This window comes from Suncus etruscus, chromosome 7 (assembly GCF_024139225.1).
Source record: "Suncus etruscus isolate mSunEtr1 chromosome 7, mSunEtr1.pri.cur, whole genome shotgun sequence".
Lineage (NCBI taxonomy): Eukaryota > Metazoa > Chordata > Mammalia > Eulipotyphla > Soricidae > Suncus > Suncus etruscus.
Window position 1 is genome coordinate 89561833 of NC_064854.1, and position 23237 is coordinate 89585069.

The 23237-nt window shown below is 38.8% G+C and overlaps 1 protein-coding gene across 1 annotated transcript in view; it reads left to right on the top strand.

The window, feature by feature from the left end:
* The first annotated feature begins 1288 nt into the window (after window positions 1-1288).
* The window catches only part of SHISA6 (shisa family member 6), a 462012-nt gene continuing 440063 nt past the window's right edge, over window positions 1289-23237 (top strand). The window contains 1 exon segment of the mRNA XM_049776872.1: window positions 1289-1926. Coding sequence (XP_049632829.1) covers window positions 1289-1926 — 638 coding nt within the window.

The window sequence follows — 23237 nt, forward strand, 5'->3', positions numbered from 1 at the left end:
GCACAGGAGCTATCTTGTAACTTGGGGAAGGCAAAAGGAGAGTACTTATGGGAATGAGTGGGATGGGCCTCATGGTGACCTTGACTGAGGTAACCAACAGTCAAGGTCAAGCTTCCTGGACCCCATCTCAGTTTAGGGTACTGTATAAAGGGCTTAACAGCTTCTCTCAATTGTGAGTGGATATCTCTACTAGGAAGAGGCAAAGGGATGCCGAAATGCCAACCTCTCTCTTGCAGTGCACAGTCCAAGACTCAGGTAGGATGGGTTGGTTTGAATAAAGAAGAGGTTTGCTGCAAGGGGATAATGCTTGATCTGCTTTTGGCACTGTCTTCGCCAGCCAGGTTGGCCTTATCGATTTAACTGTGTCCTGGTCTTTGATGCTGAGGCACTTGAAGTGGAGGGAGAAGTAAAGGAAGCCCTCCCCCAGAGCCCGGGCATGAAAACGTGGGCGGTCTTAAGCTGCTACCAGCACCAGCTTGTACTGTTCTGTGAGTTCGTGTGTCTCCCCGTTTCCTCTCACAAGAGCTCCCGTACTAGTCTAAGAGGAGAGCCGGCGAGCCTGGGTAGCTGCCCTCAGGCCTCCTGCGGCCGCCGGTGTAGCTGCAGCGGGGCTTGGTTAGTGAAGTCCCAGCGCTTCTTCTTACCCCGCTAGCGGGTGGACCCCAGCTCCCGCCGGCTGCGACCTAGGGAGTCAGCCTGCGGCGGGAACCCGTTTCTAGACCTGAGGCCATCCGCGCCGAGTGGCGGAGAGTGGGCTCGGAGAGGGAGGGCGGTGCGGGGGGCCGTGGGTGCGGGTCTCCCCGACTGGCCCTGCGCTCCTCGAAGGCTGCCTCCTCCTTCCCTCTCGCCGTTCGTCCCCGGAGCGCCCGTCGCCCCACCCCGCGTCTAGCCCCCGGTCTCGTCCCGCAGGACCTGAGCGGACGGGTCCCAGCCGCTGCCGCCACCTGGAGAGGAGCGTTTGTCCCGCCGGCCCGAGCAGCTGGAGGAGCCGCCGCGGTCGCCTGCGGGGGATGGGGCTACCCCGGAGGCGCACGAACCCCGCAGGAGGAGCGTGGAGCCGGCGCGCAGCGTGAAGCTTCGGAGCCTCCGCGCCGGTCGGTCTGTCTGTGCGCACCGCGCGCTGCCGCTCTCGCCGCCGCCATCGCTCGCGCCTCGATGGCGCCATCGCCCAGGAGTAGCCGTTGATCGCCCGGTGTTTCCCGCTGCTCGGCGCGGCCGCCCCGGAGCCTCGCTGGTCAGGGCAGCGGCCTGCCGCCCGTCTCTTCTCGCCCGCCCGCCCGGCCCCGCCATGGCGCTGCCGCCGCTCCTGCTCTTCTTGCTCCTTTCTCTGGAGTCTCTGGACTCGCTGCCCGGCGCCCACGGCGCCCGGAGCCGCGCCGCAAACCGGACTCTGAGTGCCGGCGTCTCTGCCGTCGGGGGCCGGCGGCCGGGGGGCTCCGTGTCCCGGGGCGGCCGCGAACTGAACAGCACTGCCCGGGGTCTTGGCGTCTCGGAGGCGGGCAGTCGGAGGGGGCAGCTGGCCGCGGCAGCAGCCGGGCCAGCCGGCGCAACCGTCACCTATGAGACGTGCTGGGGCTACTACGATGTGAGCGGGCAGTACGACAAGGAGTTCGAGTGCAACAACAGCGAGAGCGGCTATCTGTATTGCTGCGGCACCTGCTACTACCGCTTTTGCTGCAAGAAGCGCCATGAAAAGCTGGACCAGCGTCAGTGCACCAACTACCAGAGTCCGGTGTGGGTACAGACGCCCAGCACCAAGGTGGTGTCTCCCGGACCTGAGAACAAGTACGACCCAGAGAAAGATAAGACCAACTTCACCGTCTACATCACTTGCGGGGTGATCGCCTTTGTCATCGTGGCAGCCGTCTTCGCCAAGGTCTCCTATGACAAGGCCCACCGCCCACCACGGGAGATGAACATCCACAGGTGAGAGCCATCTGCTGTCTACCCCCTCAGCCTCCCTGGGCTGCACCCCTCTTTGCATTCTCCCTTGTCATCTTCATTCTTGGTGTACCACCGTCTCCCCTACTCTCTTATCTCTTTTACATGCTATAAATCAGAAGCTCTTGTTTCCGCTTTATTTCTTCAGAACTAGGAGAGAATACATGTCTTCGTGGTAGAGTGATTTACAAGGTAAGGTAAGGATTGTTGAATCCATGAAGTTTGAACAATATTTTGCCAATTCTGTTATTGTGGATTTGGCTTTTGGGTTTGGTTTCCATGGCAGGTGGACACTTTGGTAAAGACTCTTAATACGTTTTTGTTTTCCAAGAAAACCAGAGAGGTATCTTCAGTACTGGAAATTGTCCAAAGCTGGAATCTTATGGAAAAGAATACTACGTGATTTTGTGAAGGTTTGTGTGGAGAGGTAGGGTAAGGATGCGTGTGTGTGTGTGTGTGTGTGTGTGTGTGTGTGTGTGTGTGTGCGTGCGCGCTCTCGTGTGTTAATAAAGATGTAATCGCTTCACATTGACCAAGGGCAGATGGACTCTTCATCACACCCTCTGTTGCTTGCTTTTTTTCTGCTGCCAGCGGAGCTTTTTGAAGCGCTTTAAAGCTGTAGGCATAACTCAAGTTAGCACTACTCCCTGCTTTAAACATGGTGTGCATCTTTCATTTTACTCTTTTCCTTGGGGAAACAGAGGGGTTCATTCCTACTAAAACTTACCCCAAGAAATTAAGACAGAGAGCTCAATGAATAGTTTTATGCTAACTGCCTCTCACCTTTCATAATCCACCTCCCAGTGAAAACTCCAGAAAGTCAAAGCCCAGATAACAGGATGCCATCTTCTCTTTATAGTTTTAGAAATTATGCAACTAAGGGATACACGGTTCACTCTTTAATCCCCTTTAAGTAATAAAAGTTTGGAAATGGTTTTAGAAAATCTTTCAAGGAACAAGACAAGAGATGGAGATATTTCTTGCCCCATATTTTTCACCTGATTTGTGCACTTCGCTCTTATCTAGGGCCATTCCTTCATCATTTCTACTTCAGAATTTGCTCAGCAGTTCCTTATCCTGAGTTCCTAAGTCTTTAGCTCATCACTGCATTCTTAGTGGCCTGAAAACATTCTTCCCTCACTTTGTGAATCACCATGATGAAGATAGGAAAATGTAGGCATTTCTGATCAGGCCACAAAATTATGAGTACTTTGGTACTGACAAACCATCAGTTTATCATCTTTATGAATCTAAGGTGCCACTGCCTTCCATATATTTCTCTCAGAAAGTGAGTCTGTACCTGTGTACCTGAACTGATGAAGGAGTTGTGATAGTCTTTAATCAGTCTTGACTCTCAAATACAGAGCTGGGATGGGGAAAAGGGAGATGGATAGAGAGCAAATAGCAGGACTCTCTTGCTGTGGGACATTTCTGGAAAATCAGTTCTCTCTTGGTCTCACCTTGGGAAACAGAGAAGTCTGTCATGGACAGACTTCTTTCAGAACAAGAAGTATAGGATCCTTTTCATTATCATTTCTCTATCTATATCTCTATCTATATTTGGCCCTGGAAAGATGTTGTCTTCCTTCACCTTCTTTTTTGGTCCTCGCTTTTCATTTTAACTTAGCTGTGGCATACTTCTCATTCATTCTCACAAACCTTGCCTGGGTTTCTTTCTTCTCTGAGCCATTGATCTCTTCATACTAGGCAGCACTGTCACCCCTGCTTTTATGCTGCTACTTTCTTCTGAGTTTTTTCTACGTCACCCGAAAATATGCTGGTTATTTTTGTATATTAGCATTGGTATTCATATTCCAGTGGTTTTGGACTCTAGATATGCTACTGTCTTGGTGTTTTCTCTCCTCTTGATCACACAGACACACTGTTTCTCAGCCTTAATCTGCTAGTGTCTTGTTTGTGTAGGGTAGATGGTGCAATGGTGATGCTATTAGAACAGACACTGTCTTGAGTTGAGGAAGAACTATAATCATGGAAATATAAACTTTATTCCTCAAATTGTTATGTAAATATGGGATATTTCTTAAATTCACCAGCTAGCTCTATTGTTTTTTATAGTATTTCATTTAGATGCTGCAGTCTCACTTGATCAGAGCTTTGGAAATTCTCATAGTAGGTAGGTGACAATGACTATCTCTGTATTTGGAGAGGAGGGATTCATCACAGTTACTTTATAAGTGACTTCCATTTTTGTAGCTAAGACATAACAATTACCCATCTTGTTGCTTTCCTTCCCAGGCATCTCAAACGTGAGTGTGCACATTGCTATCTGCTCTGACCTGTTGGTATGCATAGTTGCACCATTTGTCTCACTTTGCTTACAGGTCAGTATTCACTGCTTTTATTTTCTTTTTCTTAAGCTTTTGGTGGGCATACACAGTGATGGTCAGTGGTACCCTTGGCTCTGCACTCATAAATAATTCCTGGTGGGCTTGAGATACCTGGGATGCTTGGGCTCAAAGCCAGGTTGGCTACATGCAAGTTAAACAACCTACCCACTGCACTACTACTATGGACACTTTGCCATTACTTTCAATTCAGGAGAAATTATAATGCATTTTGTTTTATTGGGGACTATAGTAAGGTAAAGAAAATTGTGAAGAAGAAAGATATATTTACACAATCATTATTTTCCCTTAGGAAAAACAGGGGAGAATAATGTATACTGAAAAGGTCAAGAGAGGAAGTAAGATGCTTACTTCATTAAATTTTCTAATAAATAGTTCATAAAAGATATTTATTTTCTGATAGGTGTTGATTTCAATGTGTTATAATCTCTGAAGACATTAGTTATCAAGCAGTAAGAGAACTGCAGGATTGAGAGGGGTATTTGTGGGAGAGTTAGAGGGCTGAAAAACAGGATCCTGCCCCCGAGATCATCCATCTGCCACTCCTTGTGTTTCCAAGATGACTAGCCCTCCATCTGCTTCCACACTTTCATTCTATGAAGCACGGCATTCTTGTTGTTTTATGACACCCATAGGAAGAGTTGACTTGATTTTTTAATAAAACTGTTTAGACTTTGTTACCCTGTTTCTCTATAAGAATGTATTCTCTATAGGGGAAATTTTCAGTTCTTTGATATTAATAGATGATCACAATCATCTGTACGAAACAGAAGAGAGGAGGAACTAATGACAAAACATTGTGTTGGAGATGAATAATCATGGGTACTGGGTACATGCTTTTCCTAACCAAATATCTTCCCAATTTTCCAGTTTTCCAGTCTGAGGCTTATATCGATAAACCACATGCATAACCACCTTTAATGTTTTATAAATAAATTCTTCAGTGTAACACGGCTATTTCTTTTTTTTTCTTCTTTTGTTTTGTTCTGATGTTGTTTAATTTGGGGGGGGGGTCACACCAGAAGTGCTCAGGACTTACTCCTGGCTTCACACTTAGGAATAACTCATGGTAGGGCTATGAGACTGTATGGAATACTGGGGATCAAAACCTTGGTCAGCTGCTGAAGAAGAATGCAGCCTATCTGTTGAACTATCTCTCCAGCTTTAGGCTGTTCTTTTTCTTTTATTTTTTTATGACATTTTAAATTATCATGCTACCTAAATAGTTAAAGATGCTCATGATTGAATTTCATTCATAAAATGTCCAATACCTATCATTTCATCAGTACACATTTTCCATCACCAATGTCCCAAGTTTCTTTACACACCTCTAGCCTGCCTTCTCCCTGCATACCTATACAGCAGACGTCTTTCTTTACTTTTCCGTTCTCTCCTTCCTTCCTTCCTTCCTCCTTCCTTCCTCCTTCCTTCCTTCCTTCCTTCCTTCCTTCCTTCCTCCTTCCTTCCTTCCTTCCTTCCTTCCTCCTTTCTTCTTTCTTCCTTCCTTCCTTCCTTCCTTCCTTCTTTCTTTCTTTCTTTCTTTCTTTCTTTCTTTCTTTCTTTCTTTCTTTCTTTCTTTCTTTCTTTCTTTCTTTCTTTCTTTCTTTCTTTCTTTCTTTCTTTCTTTCTTTCTTTCTTTCTTTCTTTCTTTCTTGTTTCTTTCTTCTTTCTTCTTTCTTTCTTTCTTTCTTTCTTTCTTTCTTTCTTTCTTTCTTTCTTTCTTTCTTTCTTTCTTTCTTCCTTCCTTCCTTCCTTCCTTCCTTCCTTTCTTTCTTTCTTTCTTTTTCTTTTCTTTCTTTCTTTCTTTCTTTCTTTCTTTCTTTCTTTCTTTCTTTCTTTCTTTCTTTCTTTCTTTCTTTCTTTCTTCCTTCCTTCCTTCCTTCCTTCCTTCCTTCCTTCCTTCCTTCTTCTTTCTTTCTTTCTTTCTTTCTTTCTTTCTTTCTTTCTTTCTTTCTTTCTTTCTTTCTTTCTTTCTTTCTTTCTTTCTTTCTTTCTTTCTTTCTTTTTCTCTTTTTTTCCTCCCCCTTTCCTTCTTCACTTCCTCCTTCTTCTCCCCCTCTTTCTCCTCTTCCTCCTTCTCCTCTTTTGTCTTTTTAGACACTGATTTGCAATATTGTTACTGAAGGTGTTTCATGCATATAACTTTATTACCTTCCAGTACCCAGTCTTGTTGAAAGTGATAATTTCCAACTATCATTTTTGTACTTGGTCCCTTTGTTGCCCTAACTGCACTCCCTCTCTTTGTGACAAACCTCCTACCATGAGGTAGTCCTTCTGGCCCTCATATCTATTGCCTCTAGGTAGCATTCACATACTATCTTTTTATAATCCCATAAATTAATGCAATTATTCTATGTCTATCCATCTCCCGCCATGTCATTTAAACATAATATCCTCCATATCCATCTATATAAAAGAAAATTTCATGACTTAATTTTTCCTAACAGCTGTATAGTATTTATTTGTGTAGATGTACCATAGTTTCTTTATCTACTCATCTGTTCTCAGGCACATATGATGTTTCCAGATACTGGTTATTGTGAATAATTCAAAAAATATGAGTGAAGATGGCTTTTTTGCATTGTGTTTTTGGTATCTGAGGGTATATACCTAAGAGTCATTTTGCTGGGTCATATGGAAGTTCAATTTCTAATTTTTTGAGGAGTATCCATATTGTTTTCCAAAAAATGCTGGACCAGTAAACATTCATATCGTCAGTGAATGCACATCATTTTTACCCACATCTGTGGCAGCACTGGTTGTCCTTATAATAAGAAGCTTCTGCCCACAAAGGTATGACAACCAGAATAGAAAGTCTGCACATGAATTGGGAGAAACTATTCATCCAACACCCAAAAATAATAGATTAATATCTAAGGTATATAAAGTATTAGTAGAGCCTAACAAGATAAAACATCTAATTCTATCAAAAATAGGGAAAAGAACAAAACATCCTCAAAGTAGAAAATACAATGTTGTTGACTGTGTGGTTTGGATATTTAGTTCTGTTCTTCCTTTACAACACCAAACTACCTGAATCCCCTGTACCCCTGATCCCGTTATTTTACATCTGTCTTTCTCCTTCTCCACTCTATGCCTTTACATATCCTCACTATATTCTGGGAGAGAGCATTCTAGAAAACTCCCGTTTCTTTTCTTTTCTTTTTTTTCTTTTTCTTTTTTATTTATTTATTTTTATTTTTTGGTTTTTTGGCCACATCCGGCGGCACTCAGGGGTTACTCCTGGCTCTATGCTCAGACATTCTTTTTTTATTTTAAAAGTTTGTTTGTTTGTTTGTTTGTTTATTTATTTATTTATTGGTTTTGGGGCCACACCCATGGATGATCAGGGGCTACTCCTGGCTCTGTGCTCAGAAATCACTCCTTGCAGCTCAGGGAACCATATAGGATATCAGGCATGGAACTGGGTTTGTCCTGGGTCAGCCAAATGCAAGGCTATGCCCTACCACTATGCTATGTCTCTGGTACCCGAAAACTTTCATTTTTATATTGCAATCCCTTATGCAGTTATTCTAAACATCAAATATAAGTGATATTTTCTTATATTTATTCTTATGGCTTACTTCACTTAGCATGATGTTTTCCAGTTCTAACCATGTTGAAACAAATTGCAAGATTACATAATTTCTTAGAGTTTTGTAGTATTCCATTGTATATATGTACCACATCTTTGTGCTCCTTCTGTCTGTTATTGTACATCTAGGATGATTCCAACTTTTAGCTATTGTACTGACTGTGATGAATAGTGGTGTGAATATGATTAATATATTCTTTTGAATGAATGTTTTTCTCTCCTGAGAATAGATATCCAAAGTGATAATGCTGGATCATATGGCAACTTCAAACCACAGAGTCAACAACACTTAAACTTTTCCAAGTTTTATTTCTATCTATTATCTATCTATTATCTGTCTATCTATCGATCTATCAATCAATCAATCTATCTATCGATCTATCTATCATCTATCTGTCTGTCTGTCTGTCTATCTATCATCTATCTATCAATCTATTGATTAATTTTCTACCTTTCTATTTATTTATTTAGTGTTTTGGCCACACCTAGAGGTGCTCAGGTGTTACTCTTGTCTCTATACTCAGAATCAATCCTGGCAGGTTGGGGGGATCATATGAGATTCCAGGGATCAAACACAGGATGGCAGCATGCAAAGCAAATGTCCTATGCACTGTGCTATCTCTCTGGCCCAAGACCCAAATTTTATCAAACTTAATAAGGTACTTGTGATGGTGACAGCCTGAGAGAGGGGTTGAAGATGGGTGTGGGATGGACCATGGAGGCATTGATGAAGTGAGGTTGACACTTGTGGTGGGATTGGTGTTGAGAAATGTATGACTAAAACTCAACTATGAATAAATCTGTAAATCAAAAAATATTAAATTAAAAACTAAAACCAAAATATTATAAACAGCTATAAAATTTTTGATAACAGAGAGATTTAAGAGATTTCTCCCATGGCTAGATTTTATCATAAATATAGAGGAATAAAGAATAATAGGTTAATAAAGAAATAAAGGTTGCCAAAAAAAGCATGTCAAAATGTTCCTATCATTAATCATCAGGGATATGAAAAATCAAAATAATGGTGAGATAGAATCTCACACCAGGGCTGTTTCTTTGGAACAGAGGTCTCTAAAAAAAAAAGAGAACATCTATGTCATTGGTTCCCTTTTCTGATTCAGGAGTTTCTCATGTTCAAATCTGTCACTTCCACCTTATGTTTAGTTGGCTCATTAACATTACTTAAGAATCATTCTGTGTATTTTTAATGGTTAATATACAGATGGGTCAGGAAGCTGTTGGGATGTTATAGCTCCCTGCTACAGGAAGTGCAGAACTACCTTGCACAATGATGGAGAAGTGGTCAAAGCTCTGGGACAAAAAAATGAACATCTCATTAGCAAAAATAAAATATACTAGGAGGTTATTAAAAGGATACTTTTCTTGGAAGTCCTCTGCTTATATTGAAGAATTATGTATTCATTTTTCTAACTGCTTACAAACCCAGAGTTCTGTTTATTTCTCATAAACCACAACTGCTCAAGGCAGACCACTTTGGTGACTGATTGAGTGAATTTTCTTCAAAGATTATTGAGCAATAAATTGTCAAATCACCTGCAAACATTTTATTTTCTGAGTTACTGTATAATGCTACTATAATGAATCCATCTAAACATAGTCAATTTATTCTTTTCTTCAGTTGTAGCAACTTGGAAGGAAAGAATCTTGTCTTGAACTGAAGGTCTTAGCTTTGAGTGATTTCCAATTTCACTGAGTTAAAAAAGCATGTAGAGAAAGTAGTGCAATTGAAGGATTTATAAAGATTTTGTTGTAGGGTTAGGGGGAAATACACCAGGATCACAGAAAGAGGTTTCTGAAGGAGGAACATGATCAACTAGAAAAAGATGAATTCTCCCAGATTGTATGTTTTCCCTAAGGTTTTGATTTCATTATGGCTACTGCTACTGTATACATACAAACCCCAGTTCATTTGGTTTGGGCTTTATATGCCTTTTTACAATATGTGTTTGATGTATGTGGCTAGCAGAGGCATCAGATAGTGATGTCTAAATCACATAGAGAAACATGAAGTTAAGTGATTTTGATTTAGCAGATCAGTCATACAAATATTTAAAAAAAAAAGATAGAATTTGAAACTACCTCCTGGTATGTTGATGTTTAGACCCTCTCCTAACTCACCAATATCTATCTCTTTTTTTTCTACCTACATCTCTCACCTGGCTCAGAATATTTCTAAGACACCAAGTTTACCCATGGTTCTAGACTGTAAGAGTTCTAGGCTATCAAGTTCATAGAGCAAAAATTTTACTTCATTGTTTTCAGAGTGCAGACTGCTAACCATTACAGGATGAAACCACATACCTCTTTGTTTTCAATGTGGTCTAATGGAAAATGAGATTTATTTGTAAATGATTCAGATAAATTTTAGGACATTTAGATTATTTAGAACATTACAACATCATTATTAGAACAATTGAAAATGTGAGCTGATCTAAAGATATACAAATACAAATCTAGAATAGAAACATAAGGCTGGAGTGATAGCACAGAGGTAGTGTGTTTGCCTTGCACTCAGACCACCCGATCTGAGATATGGTCCCCCAAGCCTGCCAGGAGAGGTTTCTGAACGCAAAGCCAGGAGTAACCCCTGAGTGCCACCAGGTGTGATCCCTAAGCAGAAAATAAACAAGCAAAAGAAAAGAAGAAAATCACAAGGGCCAGAGAAATAGTACAGATATTAGGGCACATGGTGGAACCAGATTTTACCCCTGGCATCCCAGAGGCCCTCCAGGAGTGATTCCTGAATATAGGGAGAAAAGCCTGAGCACAGCTGAATGTGACCTTAAAATTCTTTTTTTTTTTTTTAATTCTAAAATTGAAGGGAATCACATCAAAAGAATCTTCATTCTCATTATCCACTGCTCCATTTTTTAAAAGCCTACTGGGACTGTATTTAAATCTAAACTATCTGATCTTTTTTTTTAATTGTGAGAATCCTGCCACATGCTAGAATTGACACCTCACTACTATCAGAGGCTACCTCTTTTTCTTTCTCTGCCACTTTTCCCCATCTCAGCTTCCAAAGACCTGTACAATTAATTCTTGAAAATTTGAAGGATTCAAGTATATTTTGTCTGAAAATTTTGGTTCTGTTCCTCGACAATATATATTTCCTGGACCCACAAATATGTGGTTTTAATATACTATCTAAAATGTCTTTAATTGGTGTTGAGTGGGGACTCTGTTTAACTAGATTAAGTCTTAGATTCTATTCATTTTTAAAGTCTTCTGTGTTTTTTACTTGTTTTCTGTCTTAAAAAATATCAATCTATTATTTTCCAAGTCATGCTTAGTATATTTTTAGCATCTTCTTTTACAAATGAATATATTGCTTGGTGGAGAATTTACCAATAAATCATCAAAGGCTATATCTGCCCTCTGATTTTGGCAGATTTATTTTATTCCTGTTTAGGACTGATTGATAAATCTGTCTTTTTCCATCTCCTATATCTTTTTAACTGAAACCGAAAGGCAGAATAGGACTTTCTATTATTTTGTAATTATAGAATCATAAAATTCTTATTGTAGGAAAATCATTTATCCTAACTTCCTAATTTTCTAAGCAGGATCACTGAAATCTAGATCGACTCAGTTCCAGTACCAAGATTCGACTGCTGCAAAGGGTGTCAGCCTTACCCTTTCTATAGGGCTTATTTAATCTCATCTAGCTACTGAAAATCTATTCTTTTTATACATGATTTCTTAGTCATTGTCAAAATTTTACATATTTGGAAAAATTAATGATAGCCACATCTCTTTTTATTTTTCCCCATTTTCAATATATCCTACCTCATTTAGTTTTCCCATGCACCAAGTTGATATCCGTTGCTTGCCCTATTTCTCTTCTTTTTTCCCTACATTTCTTTGAGAAGTGCAACAGTCTTCTCAAATCATAGTTCTTTAATAAGATCGAATTATGTTTAAGAAGAAAATGTAGCACATGTCAAAGAATTGTGAACCAAAACAAAGGGTCACTAAAATAGAACAGGACAAAAATATGTCATAAATAAATAAATAGACAAACAAAAACATGGAGCTATGAATAGTTTCTCGCACAGAAATGGGAAATGCTGGCACTTAACATTAAGTTTGGTCTTTGTCAGAATTAAGGTGCTCAGTATTGTAATTGTGGACTTCTTTATTCAGTATAAGTAAGAGAGTTCTGTGGACCAGGGGAGCCCTTTCACTGGAGCCTATCCTGCCTTTTTTTTTTTACAGGATCAAAATGAATACAAAGTGAAAGGTATCAAGTAGATTCAGGAAGGTCAGCTAATAAAACTAAATATGGGTAGTTATTATGTGAAATTAGTTTTGATAGTTTGTACTTTGGGGCCTTTGCCTATAAAGTACCTAATTATTCCTTTGAAGTAATCAGGACACACGTATTTTATTGTGTAGTCTTTCTAAGCAGTTACCTTGAGGAGCTGATGCTTCTGCAGAGAAATTTGCCACAATTTCTTTCTTGGAAGTACTTCTATAAAACCATAACTTATCATTTTGAATTTCATAAAGATAGTATTTTTTTATTTTATTTCGTTAGATTTTATTCTTGTAAGAATCATTAAGCCATGAGTTTGAGGTTGATGAATTATATAAGAATTAGGTTGGTAATTCAATACTAAGAGCAACCCCAGTGATAAGACTTGCCCTCCCAGGAACTGCAGTACTGTTTCTAAAAGCAGATGCCCAGAAGAGGTGTTTCATTAATAAATGACAGCCCTTTATTGCAGATCTTTTCTCTCCATAACAATCACTTTGAAAGAGTTACTTCCAACAGAGAAGAATAACTTCTGATCTAAAGAAATTGAGTTTCATGTTTTATCATTCTGTTGAAATAAAATGGAAGAGTTGGGAGTAGGGAGAGATCAAATTGGTGAAATTTTGCTGGAAGCTCTGTTATTATGACTTAGATTCCTAACTTTTAAAATTATTTATTATTGATTTTTGGTTATGCCAATTAATTCAAGGGCTTACTCTAGATTCTCAAGAATTACTTCTGGTAGGTTCTAGGGACCATATTGTGTGCCAGTGGTCAAATCTAGGTCAGTGGCATGCAAGGCAAAAGTCATATCTACTGTAGAGTTGCTCTTGATTCTATCATTTTTTAAAATTTTTCTTGACTTTTGGGGGGATACACCTTGTGATTCTCAGGACTTACTATTGAGTATGTGCCAAGGAATCACTCTCAGCAGGCACTAGGCCTTTTGGGCACAGGGGATCAAACCCTGGTCAACTATGTACAAGGCCTTAGTGAAGGGGATTGTTAGCAAAGAAGCTCAAGTTATTTTTGTGGTTGGAATCGGAACATGCTGTCTCCATATCATGAAATATTTATTAATTTTTTTCTGTTATTTTATAATTTCTTCCTTTCTTTAGACTCCATCCAAGGAGAAGTTCTCCTGGTCTTCTGCTGCAATTAGATTCACTTTCTTTTCTCTATTCCTTCTTCTTCTTTCCAAGGAGAGGGAAACAAATGGTTTCACACAGTCTTTGGCCACTCCAGTCAAGCTAGTTAGGGTTGGGCAAGACTTCCATGGGATCACAGCCATCCCCAAGGCGTTTATTTTGTTGGTTTAATTGTGGGGGTTTTGTTTATGCCACTCTCATAGAATAGTGAGTTCATCTCTAGACTTGGCATCTACACCCATCCTGGTGCCCCAGAAAACTTGGACTTGTCTGCCAGTCTGAGAGTCCTCAGCACTCCTAGGCAATTGAGTTGCCTCAAATTCTATTTGTTTCTCTTCTTCCTGGAAGGCTATCTTCTCATTTGAGATTAATTCCAAATGTCTGTTTTGCAGTGTCTTAAGGGTTTGAGACCATTGTATTTTGTTCTACTTGCTCCCCTTCCCCCTTCATAGAGTGATTGTGTTGCAAAATGTATAATGTGCATATTCACTGATTTATCAGCAGAGGTTTCTCTGGGCTTTCCCCCTTTTGGTGTATTATTCAATACTATGTTAAAGGTATTCCACTGATAAGAAACCAGTGTGTTATTTTTTTGAGGGTAACAGTGCCTTACTTACTTCTATATTTGTGGCCTTTTTTTGGGTTTAAGTTGAATAATAGCTTTATTCTTTTTTCTTTTTGCTTTATGTTTTAAATTTTGTTTTATTTTAGGCATTGAGATGTGATAGGATTTCATGCATAGAATGTTACAACACTATCTCCTCTACCAAAGTGTCCACTTTCTTCTGCTGTTGTCTCAAAGTCTAATCTCTCCTTCCCCTCTATTCTCAACCTAATTTATCTGAGGGTGAATTAAGGGATGCATGTGGCCTGGCCCAGTATTGGAATCGAGAGTTCTCTGTGTCTTTCATGTTCTCTATCACCTCTGCAGTAGATTTAGCTGAAGTCACCATTTAGATCAGACAGTTATCAGTGAAGTGGACACATTTTTAAGTTGGAACACAAGATTTTGCTACATTTGATTAATAGATTTTTGATATATGCTCCTTGTGTTTTCTCCAAATCTCTATTCACTTGATGGGATTAATGGAATATAAAGTGAACGCAAGGCAGAGCATATTTAGATTATTGCACTCTGAGTTAGCCATTACCTTCTGTACTACTGCTCTGACCCTTAATCTTCTAAGATGTGAACCTGTCAGTGACACTCTTTCTGGAAAGATCTGCCCACTTTTGTCCTTATCAGTGGAGGACTGGGAAGGTCTATTACCTTGCATTTGGGGTTTTGCAGAACTGGACTACTCGCCATCATATTGCACACAGAATTCAGAGCTACCCATGGTGATGAAAAGATATTTTTAGACTAGTGAGGCCAGTGAAAGAACAATGAAAGAATAAAAAAGAAACATAACTTAAAATTTTAGTTGAGGAAAATTAAAGCAATCTCTTGGAAATAAGTCCTGGCATGTTTGTAGGGCCACCAGACAATACAAGTGATTTGAAGATGTGAACATGGACCTGTGGGCCATTACCAGGTTTAAATCTGTGAATAGTGAGTTCCTCAAATATTTGTGTACATTTCACATCTCTTCCCTTAACCATTTATAACACTTTTTTTACTGTTTACAGAAATTTGGCCCATTCCCTTATGCATCCCCATGCAAGTTACATATTTTTTAAAATTAAATCTTCTTAGTCATGCTACCTATTTTCTTGACATTTTTTACTATGATATTATGCCTTTGAGTCTGTGCTGAAGGGCATGTGAAAGGGAGGTGTCCAGGGATACATAGGTTTCCTTCGATTTTAATTTCCAGCTCTAGTTGTCATGGTCAGAGATAGCATTCACTACTGTGGTGGTGAATGATATCAGGACTTCTTAGTATAACACATTAGAATCTAACTGGGTCACTCCACTCTGATTAAATGGGTATGTGACCCCTACTTCCCCAGCGACTCTTATTTCCTGAATGATGTTTTAGCACTATTTTACACCAGCTGGCTTAGATTCACTCCTTATCAGAGGGGTAGAAGAAATTGAAACCTTGGATTCTTCTTGACAAAGCTACTATTCCCAATGCAAGAAAAATAATGGCTGAGTTTCAGTTAAGATCTGGTTGCCTAGAATCTTGGCTCTAATTCTGAAAGTTTGTAAAAAAAAAAAAAAAAAAAAAAAAAGAGTCACTGTTTTCTGCAGTCTTTTACAAATATTCTCATTATTCCTTGATTTTTGGCATGTGGTCTTTCACACTGTTCCCATTAGCTTTGGCATTAAAGTCTCATTTCTGAGGACGTATGTTCATTGGACATATTCATTGCTTCCTTCACCAAATGTCTTCATCTGGGAAGTGTGCTCTCTATGGAGACTACTACTTCTTCATTATACCTTTTGTCTTATTGCTTAAGTAAGGAGGATTTCAGAACTCAAAGCTGTGCTTGGAAATGGGATGAAGTGACTGCTTCTATCAGGTGGGATCTGAGAATGTGCTCCTGATTATCCTATATCCTGCCTTCTAGCGCACTGGGAATAAAGATCAGTATAGTCATTTACAAGGGTTTCAAAGAGGAAGAATTTCAGGAACTTTTTTTCTAGTTCAAGGCTAGGATCATCCTCAGGCTCAATAGTTGTAAATTCTGATCTCAATCTCTATGATTGTGAGGGAAGTTTGGTTTTGAGGGTTTGTGTTACTTACCTCCTGGTATGGCTGAGCAGGAGACCCAGGTCAAGAACAGAGATGATTCTAGAAATTTTGGAACTATTTTTATTCTAGACTTCTTGTTGGACTAGCATTTAACCCTTCCTGATTGCTAACTTCATCTTGAGAAATTATTCTGAACTTGCTTAAGAATGTGGGCTTGAAGACGTTTTCTGCAATTAGATATAAACTCAGTTTTTCTGTTATCAAATAATCAATAGCCAACTTCCTAAATACCTCCCTGCCAGCTATTCATTCCCCTCCTTCAGACATCTACAGAAAGAGTTGTTGTTTTGGGGGGCACACCTGGCGGTGCTCAGGGGTTACTCCTGGGTCTGTGCTCAGGAATGGCTCCTGACAGGCTTGGGAGACCTTATGGGATGCCAGGGAGTGAACCCAGGTCCTTTTTGGGTTATCCACATGCAAGGCTTTATGCTGTGCTATCACTCCGGCCCCCAAAGTTTTTTTTTTCTTTTTTTTTTTTAAGTAGATCTGTAACTTTCTCAAGTCACTTCATTAAAATGTTTCATCTTGTTCCCTTCTGTGTCTTTCTTCACTGTCATTTCTTTCTCCATCTGTCCTTTCAATTCTTCTTGATACCTCTTAAGTTTTTTTTTCTACTTCCTTTCCCTCCAGCTCTTTTGGATCCTATCGTTTTATATAACTTTATTAAGCAGCATTAATTCAGACTCTTGACAATTCAAACTTTATCTAAATTGAATTCGGGTAGGGTTGTTTTTCTTTTCTTTAATAAAAAGCTGTGATGAATAGATTGATAGCTTAGACAAGACTGAAAGATTTTGGAGGGCACATATACCAAAAAGAACAATAAAGTATATATTCATGCAGGATCCTTTGTAGAAAATTGGCATGCTAATTACAAATTATTCTTATCCATTCAATAAGTATGTCCCTAAAGATCAATTTTTAAAGACAGTTTGTAAAATCCCAATGTTCTGGAAAGCAGCAAATGAGTTTACTTTAAAACTGTTTTTATAAATTTCTTGAGTTTCATTGATTAGAATTAGCCAATACCATTCTGAATTGGACATTTTTTAATGTTAGACTGTTTTGAGTTACCTTTTTAATTTATTCTGGGGACTCTTGCTAATTTTTCTCTTCTTGTTTTTTTCTTTTTTAATTTTTCTGAGGTTTTAGAACCTAGAAATGCTATCATCCAACTTCAAGGGTTATATTACTTATTTCTAAGGCTCCGAGGTTGCTTTATTCTTTATTAGCCACAAGAATGACCACCTAGGGACTATATAGATCACTTACCTAGAGACATATTTAGGACAACTCATCTCTGAGCAATTAAGAGGATGGTAAGCTTTTTTGCCCTCTATTCTGTTCTTTGTAGCCTGTTTCTGTCAAGCAATATGTTTGAAAATCACAGTCCCAAACACCAGTATTTGGAAGAAAAAAACCATCGAATGTTATATATAGGATATAATTATATATAAGTTGTCCAACATTTTGATGTCCTTTCCTTAGTTGCTTTAATGACTTTAGAGGAATGCCTAAAAATTCTTTTTTTCTCACTTGAAGTGTGTCTTTCCCTGCTTTCGAGCACTTCTTAGGAGCTGAGGTAGCAGTATATTAATCCCAATTTTTGTCATTTTCTATCCCTATAGCCTTGAATAAGTCTTCCACATCTCTCTTGTCTCTCATTATTATTATTATTATTAATTTTTATTTAAGCATTATGATTGATTACAAGCATGTTCATTGTTGGGTTTCAGTTCATGACTCTCTTGTCTCTTAACCCTGCTGTAAGAGGACAGGCTAAATTCTAATCTTAGCATATCTCTGAGGTTCAGGAAAACACACCCAGAGTTTCAAATGTAGAAATGTAGGAAATACATTTTCCTTGCACAATCTCTTCAAGTAAGAATAATATCTGAAATGGACTTCTGAGGTTTATTGATTTTAGCATCTTCAATTCATAGAATTTCGTGGTTATAATGAAATCTTGGGCAGGAGTGATAGTACAGGAGGTAGGGTGCTTGCTTGCATATGGTCAACATGTGATCCATTCTCTGCAGCCCATATGTATGCAGATCCCATCAGGATTGATTCCTGAACACAAAGCCAGGGGTCAGTCCTGAGGACCCCTGAGAGTGGCTCTAAATCAAAATAAAAAATCAAGCGAAGTCCTTGTGGCTTTTAAATGCCTACTTCCACCAGGCACTTACCTGTCCTCTAATGTATAGCCATTTAGAACTGAAGATCCCCTTAGACCTAAAGAGAGTCTATCAGTAGAGTTATATTGGGAACCAATTACAGTCAATATTTACATGTAGTGAACACTGAATTTCCAGACATGATACTTGCCTAAGCAAAAGGTATTTCTTTAAATACCACAGTTAAAGCCCTCTTCAATTTTTCTTTCTTTTCGATAATTGCCATTAATTATATGTCTATTCTCATGCTTCATTTTTTTTCATGTTATTGTTCCCTATAGAAATGGGCTTACAGACCCCATTTCTATAGAAATATCTCAAGTAATGTTGCCAATACCAACAGGTGGAATTTCAGTAATCCAACTAACATGTAAGTAGTTAAAATTTGTCTAGGGAAAATTTCCAGCTTCAATTCATTGGTAGTGACCCATTTCCAACAGCAGTATGCTGAGTTTGTTTTATATAGTATGCATAGCTTTTTCTGTGTGTGTGTGTCAGTGTGGTTTTGATGCCTTTACTTTTTTGTTTTTTGATATTTTTTGGGGGGTAGGAGCTGCACTCGGTGACGCTCAGGGGTTATTCCTGGCTATGTGCTCAGAAATCGCTCCTGGCTTGGGACAATGGGGAATTGAACCTCAGTCTGTCCTAGGTTAGCATGTGTAAGGCAAATGCCCTACTGCCTGCACCACTGCAGGTGTTTTTGAGGTTACATCTGGCAGTGCTTGAAGGATCCTTCTGGCTTAGTTCAAAATAATGCCTAGCACAGACAAATAGTCAATAGATTAACTATAAGAATGAAGGAATACATGACTTAATTAGTTAAAATGAAGATTCTCTATGAGCTCTTTTATTTCCTTACATTTGTTATTGTTTCATTTAAACACCAGAGATAAAGGTTGTTCATAATACAGTTGCTTTTTGTTCACAGATACAAAGTTCTTTATGATGGAGTTTTAGTTATACAATGTATAACACCTTTTACCAGTGCACATATCCCATCACCAATGTTCCCAGTTTCTCTCCCATCTTCCCCCTTCTTGCTATAAACAGACATCTTTCTTCTCTCTCTTCTCTCTTTCTCTCTCTCACTTTTACTTCACCACTTTTAGACACTGTGGTTTGCAATCTTGTTATTGAAGTGTATTTGTCTTCTTTCAGCACCCAATTCTTCTTGTCTGGAGTGAACATTTTCAAATATCATAGTCATAGTGGTCCCTTCTCTGCCCTAACTGCATTCCCTCACTCTTGGTGGCAAATTTCCTGGTAAGAGTAATTCCTCCTGGTCCTCATTTTTATTGCCTTTAGGTATTATTTGCATAGTAATCTTTTTTTTTAATTCCACAAATGAGTGCACTCATTTTATGTCTATCCTTTTCTCTCAGTGTCATTTCATCATAATACTCATCCATGTATAAGCAAATTTCTTGTCTTCATTTTTCCTAAGAGCTACATAGTAATCTATTGTGTAGATGGACTGTAGTTTCCTTATCTACTCATGCTCTCAGGCACTTGGACTGTTTCCAAATTCTGGCAATTGTGAGTAGTGCTGCAATAAACAGAAATACAGAGGGATTTTTGGAGTTGTTTATTTGGGCTCCTTTGTTATTTTCTAAAAGTGGAATTTCTGGGTTATATGGAAGCTCAATTTCTAGCTTTTTGAGGAATGTAAAAATTTGTTTTCCAAAAAGGCTGGATGACCAGCATTCCCACTAGCAATGAATTAGAGTCCCTTTCTCAGCACATCTGTGCCAGCACAGGATGTTCCTGTTCTTTGTGATATGTGCCAGTCTCTGTGATGTGAGATGATATCTCATTGTTGCTTTGCATCTTCCTGATGATTAATGCTGTGGAGCTTTTTATCATGTGCCTTTTTCTATCTGCATTTCTTTTATGTGAAAATGTTTGTTCATTTTTGTTTTTGTTTGTTCATTTTGTCTTCCAGTTATTGAATGGGTTAGATTATTTTCCTTGCTAAATTTTACCACTGGCTTGGCATATCTTGGATATTAATGATTTATGAGATGGATTTTGAATGAATAGTTTCTCCAGTTTTGTGAGTAGTCTTTGGATCCTAGTTAAAATTTCTTTTGAAGTGAAGAGGCTTTGTGATTTAATATAATCTAATTTGTTTATCTTTGCTTCCACTTGCTTGACCAGAAGATGCCTTTGACTTCAATCTCATGGAGGTTTCTTTTTAAATTTTTGACTATGTAACTTATAGTTCCAGATCTAATATTAAAGTCTTTAATCCAATTTGATTTTACATTTGTGCATGATTTTATGGAGGGTCTAAGTTTTGTCTGTTGTCAACAAGTTATTCCATGACTTGTTGAAGTGGCTTCCCTTGATCCAAAATTTATTTCTTGTCCCTTTATCAAAGGGTAGAAAATTTCTTGTGTCTTCATTTTCTTGAAGTAGTGTTTTATAGTTTTGTTTTTTTTTTCGGGCCACACCCATTTGATTCTCAGGGGTGACTCCTGGCTAATCGCTCAGAAATTGCCCCTGGCTTGGAGGACCATATGGGATGCCGGGAGATCAAACTGCGGTCGTGATCATTCCTTGGCTAGCACTTGCAAGGCAGACACCTTACCTCTTGCGCCACCTCGCCGGTCCCAATTGTAGTTTTCTTTGTATAGGTCTTTCACCTCTTTATTTAAGTTGACTCCAAGAAATTTGTTGTTCTGAGGCAAAATTGTGAATGGGATTATTTAAAGCAGCTCTTTCATCTATTTCACTATTTGTTTATAAAAAACTAATTGATTTTCATATTAATTTTGTAGTCTGATGATCTACAATACAAATATATTATTACTAGTAGTTTTTGTTGAGTTTTTAGGATTTTCTAAATATAGTGTCTTGTCATCTGCAAACAGTAAGAGCTTGACTTCTTCCTTTCCTACCTGGATACACTTGAGGTCTTTTTCATGCCTAATTGCTGTGGCAAGTACTTCCAGGAATATAATGAAATGAAGTTGGGAGGTAGAGCAACCTTCTGTTTTGGTAGATCTTAGAGAAAGGTTTTCAGTTGTTCCCCATTGAGTATAATGCAAATCCTAGGCTTATGGTAAATTGTTTGCCTATATTGAGGAAATTGCTTTATTTCCCATGTTGTTTAGACTTTTTCATTTTTTTTATAAATTGGTCTTAGAGCTTGTCAATTATTTTCTTTGCATTTATTGCTATGATCAGATAATTTTTATATTTTCTTTTCATGGTATGTTGTATTATATTGATTGACTTGTATAGTTAAACCAACTTTGCATCTTTGACTGACTCCTACTTGATCATGGTGTATGACCTTGTTAGCAGTTGGAGTCTAGTTGCTAGTATTTTCTTGGATATCATTGCATCTGTGTTTTTCAAGGTTATTGGCCTATACTTTTCTTTTTTTGTGGTGTCTCTGTTTTTGGTATCAGGATCATGTTAGCTTCATAGAAACTATTTGGTAGTGTTTTCATTTATTCAATTTCCTGAAGAGCCTGAAAAGGATTTGCAGTAAGTTCTCAAAGGTTTGAAAAATTTACTAGTTATTCTATCTGGTCCTCGATTTTTTTAATTGGAGGAAGTCTTTTGATTACCATTCCAATGTTGATGATTGTAACAGGTCTACTCAGATATTCAAAACATCTTGGTGAAATCTTTTTTTCTTTTTTTTTCTTTATTTAAACATCTTGATTACATATATGATTGTGATTAGGTTTCGGTCATGTAAAGAACACCCCCATCACCAGTACAACATTCCCACTACCAATGTCTCAAATCTCCCTCCATCCCAACCCACCCCCACCTGTACTCCAGACTGGCTTTCCATTTCCCTCATTCATTCACATGATTATGGTAGTTCTCTGTGTAGTTATTTCTATAACTGCACTCACCACTCTTTGTGGTGAGCTTCATGAAGTTAGCTGGAAGTTCCAGCCCTCCTCTCATTGTCTATGAGGATTGTTGCAAAAATGACTTTTATTTTTCTTAAAACCCATAGTTGAGTGAGACTATTCTGTGTGTGTCTCTCTCTCCCTCTGACTTATTTCACTCAGCATGATAGATTCCATGTACATCCATGTATAGGAAAATTTCATGACTTCATCTCTCCTGATGGCTGCATAATATTCCATTGTGTATATGTACCACAGATTCTTAGCCATTCATCTGTTGAACAGCATCTTGGTTGTTTCCAGAGCCTGGCTATTGTGAATAGTGCTGCAATAAATATAGGCATGAGGAAGGGGTTTTTGTATTGTATTATTGTGTTCTTAGGGTATATCCCTAGGAGTGGAATAGCTGGGTCCAATGAGAGCTCAATTTCCAGATTTTGGAGGAATCTCCATCTCGCTATCCATAGAGGTTGTACTAGCCAGCATTTCCACCAGCAGTGGATAAGAGTTCCTTTCTCTCCACATCCCTGCCAGCACTCATTGTTCTCATTCTTTGTAAAGTACGCCAATCTCTGTGGTGTGAGGTGATATCTCATTGTTGTTTTGATTTGCATCTCCCTGAGTAGTGATGAGGAGCATTTTTTCATGTGCCTCTTGGCCAATTGTATTTCTTTTTTTTATCAAAATGTCTGTTCATTTCTTCTCCCCATTTTTTGATGGGATTAGATTTTTTTTCCTGTAAAGTTCTGTCAGTGCACTGTATATTTTGGATATTAGCCCCTTATCTGATGGGTATTGGGTGAATAGTTTCTCCCACTTGGTGGGTGACTCTTGTATCCTGGGCACTATTTCTTTTGAGGTGCAGAAACTTCTCAGTTTAATATATTCCCATCTGTTGATCTCTGCTTTCACTTGTATGGAAAGTGCAGTTTCCTCCTTGAAGATGCCTTTAGTCTCAATGTTGTGGAGTGTTTTACCAATGTGGTATTCTATATACCTTATGGTATCCGGTCTGATATCAAGGTCTTTAATCCATTTGGATTTTACCTTCATACTTGATGTTAACTGGGGTCTATGTTTGCTTTTTTGCAAGTGGCTAACCAGTTCTGCCAGCACCACTTATTGAAGAGGCCTCTTTGCTCCATTAAGGA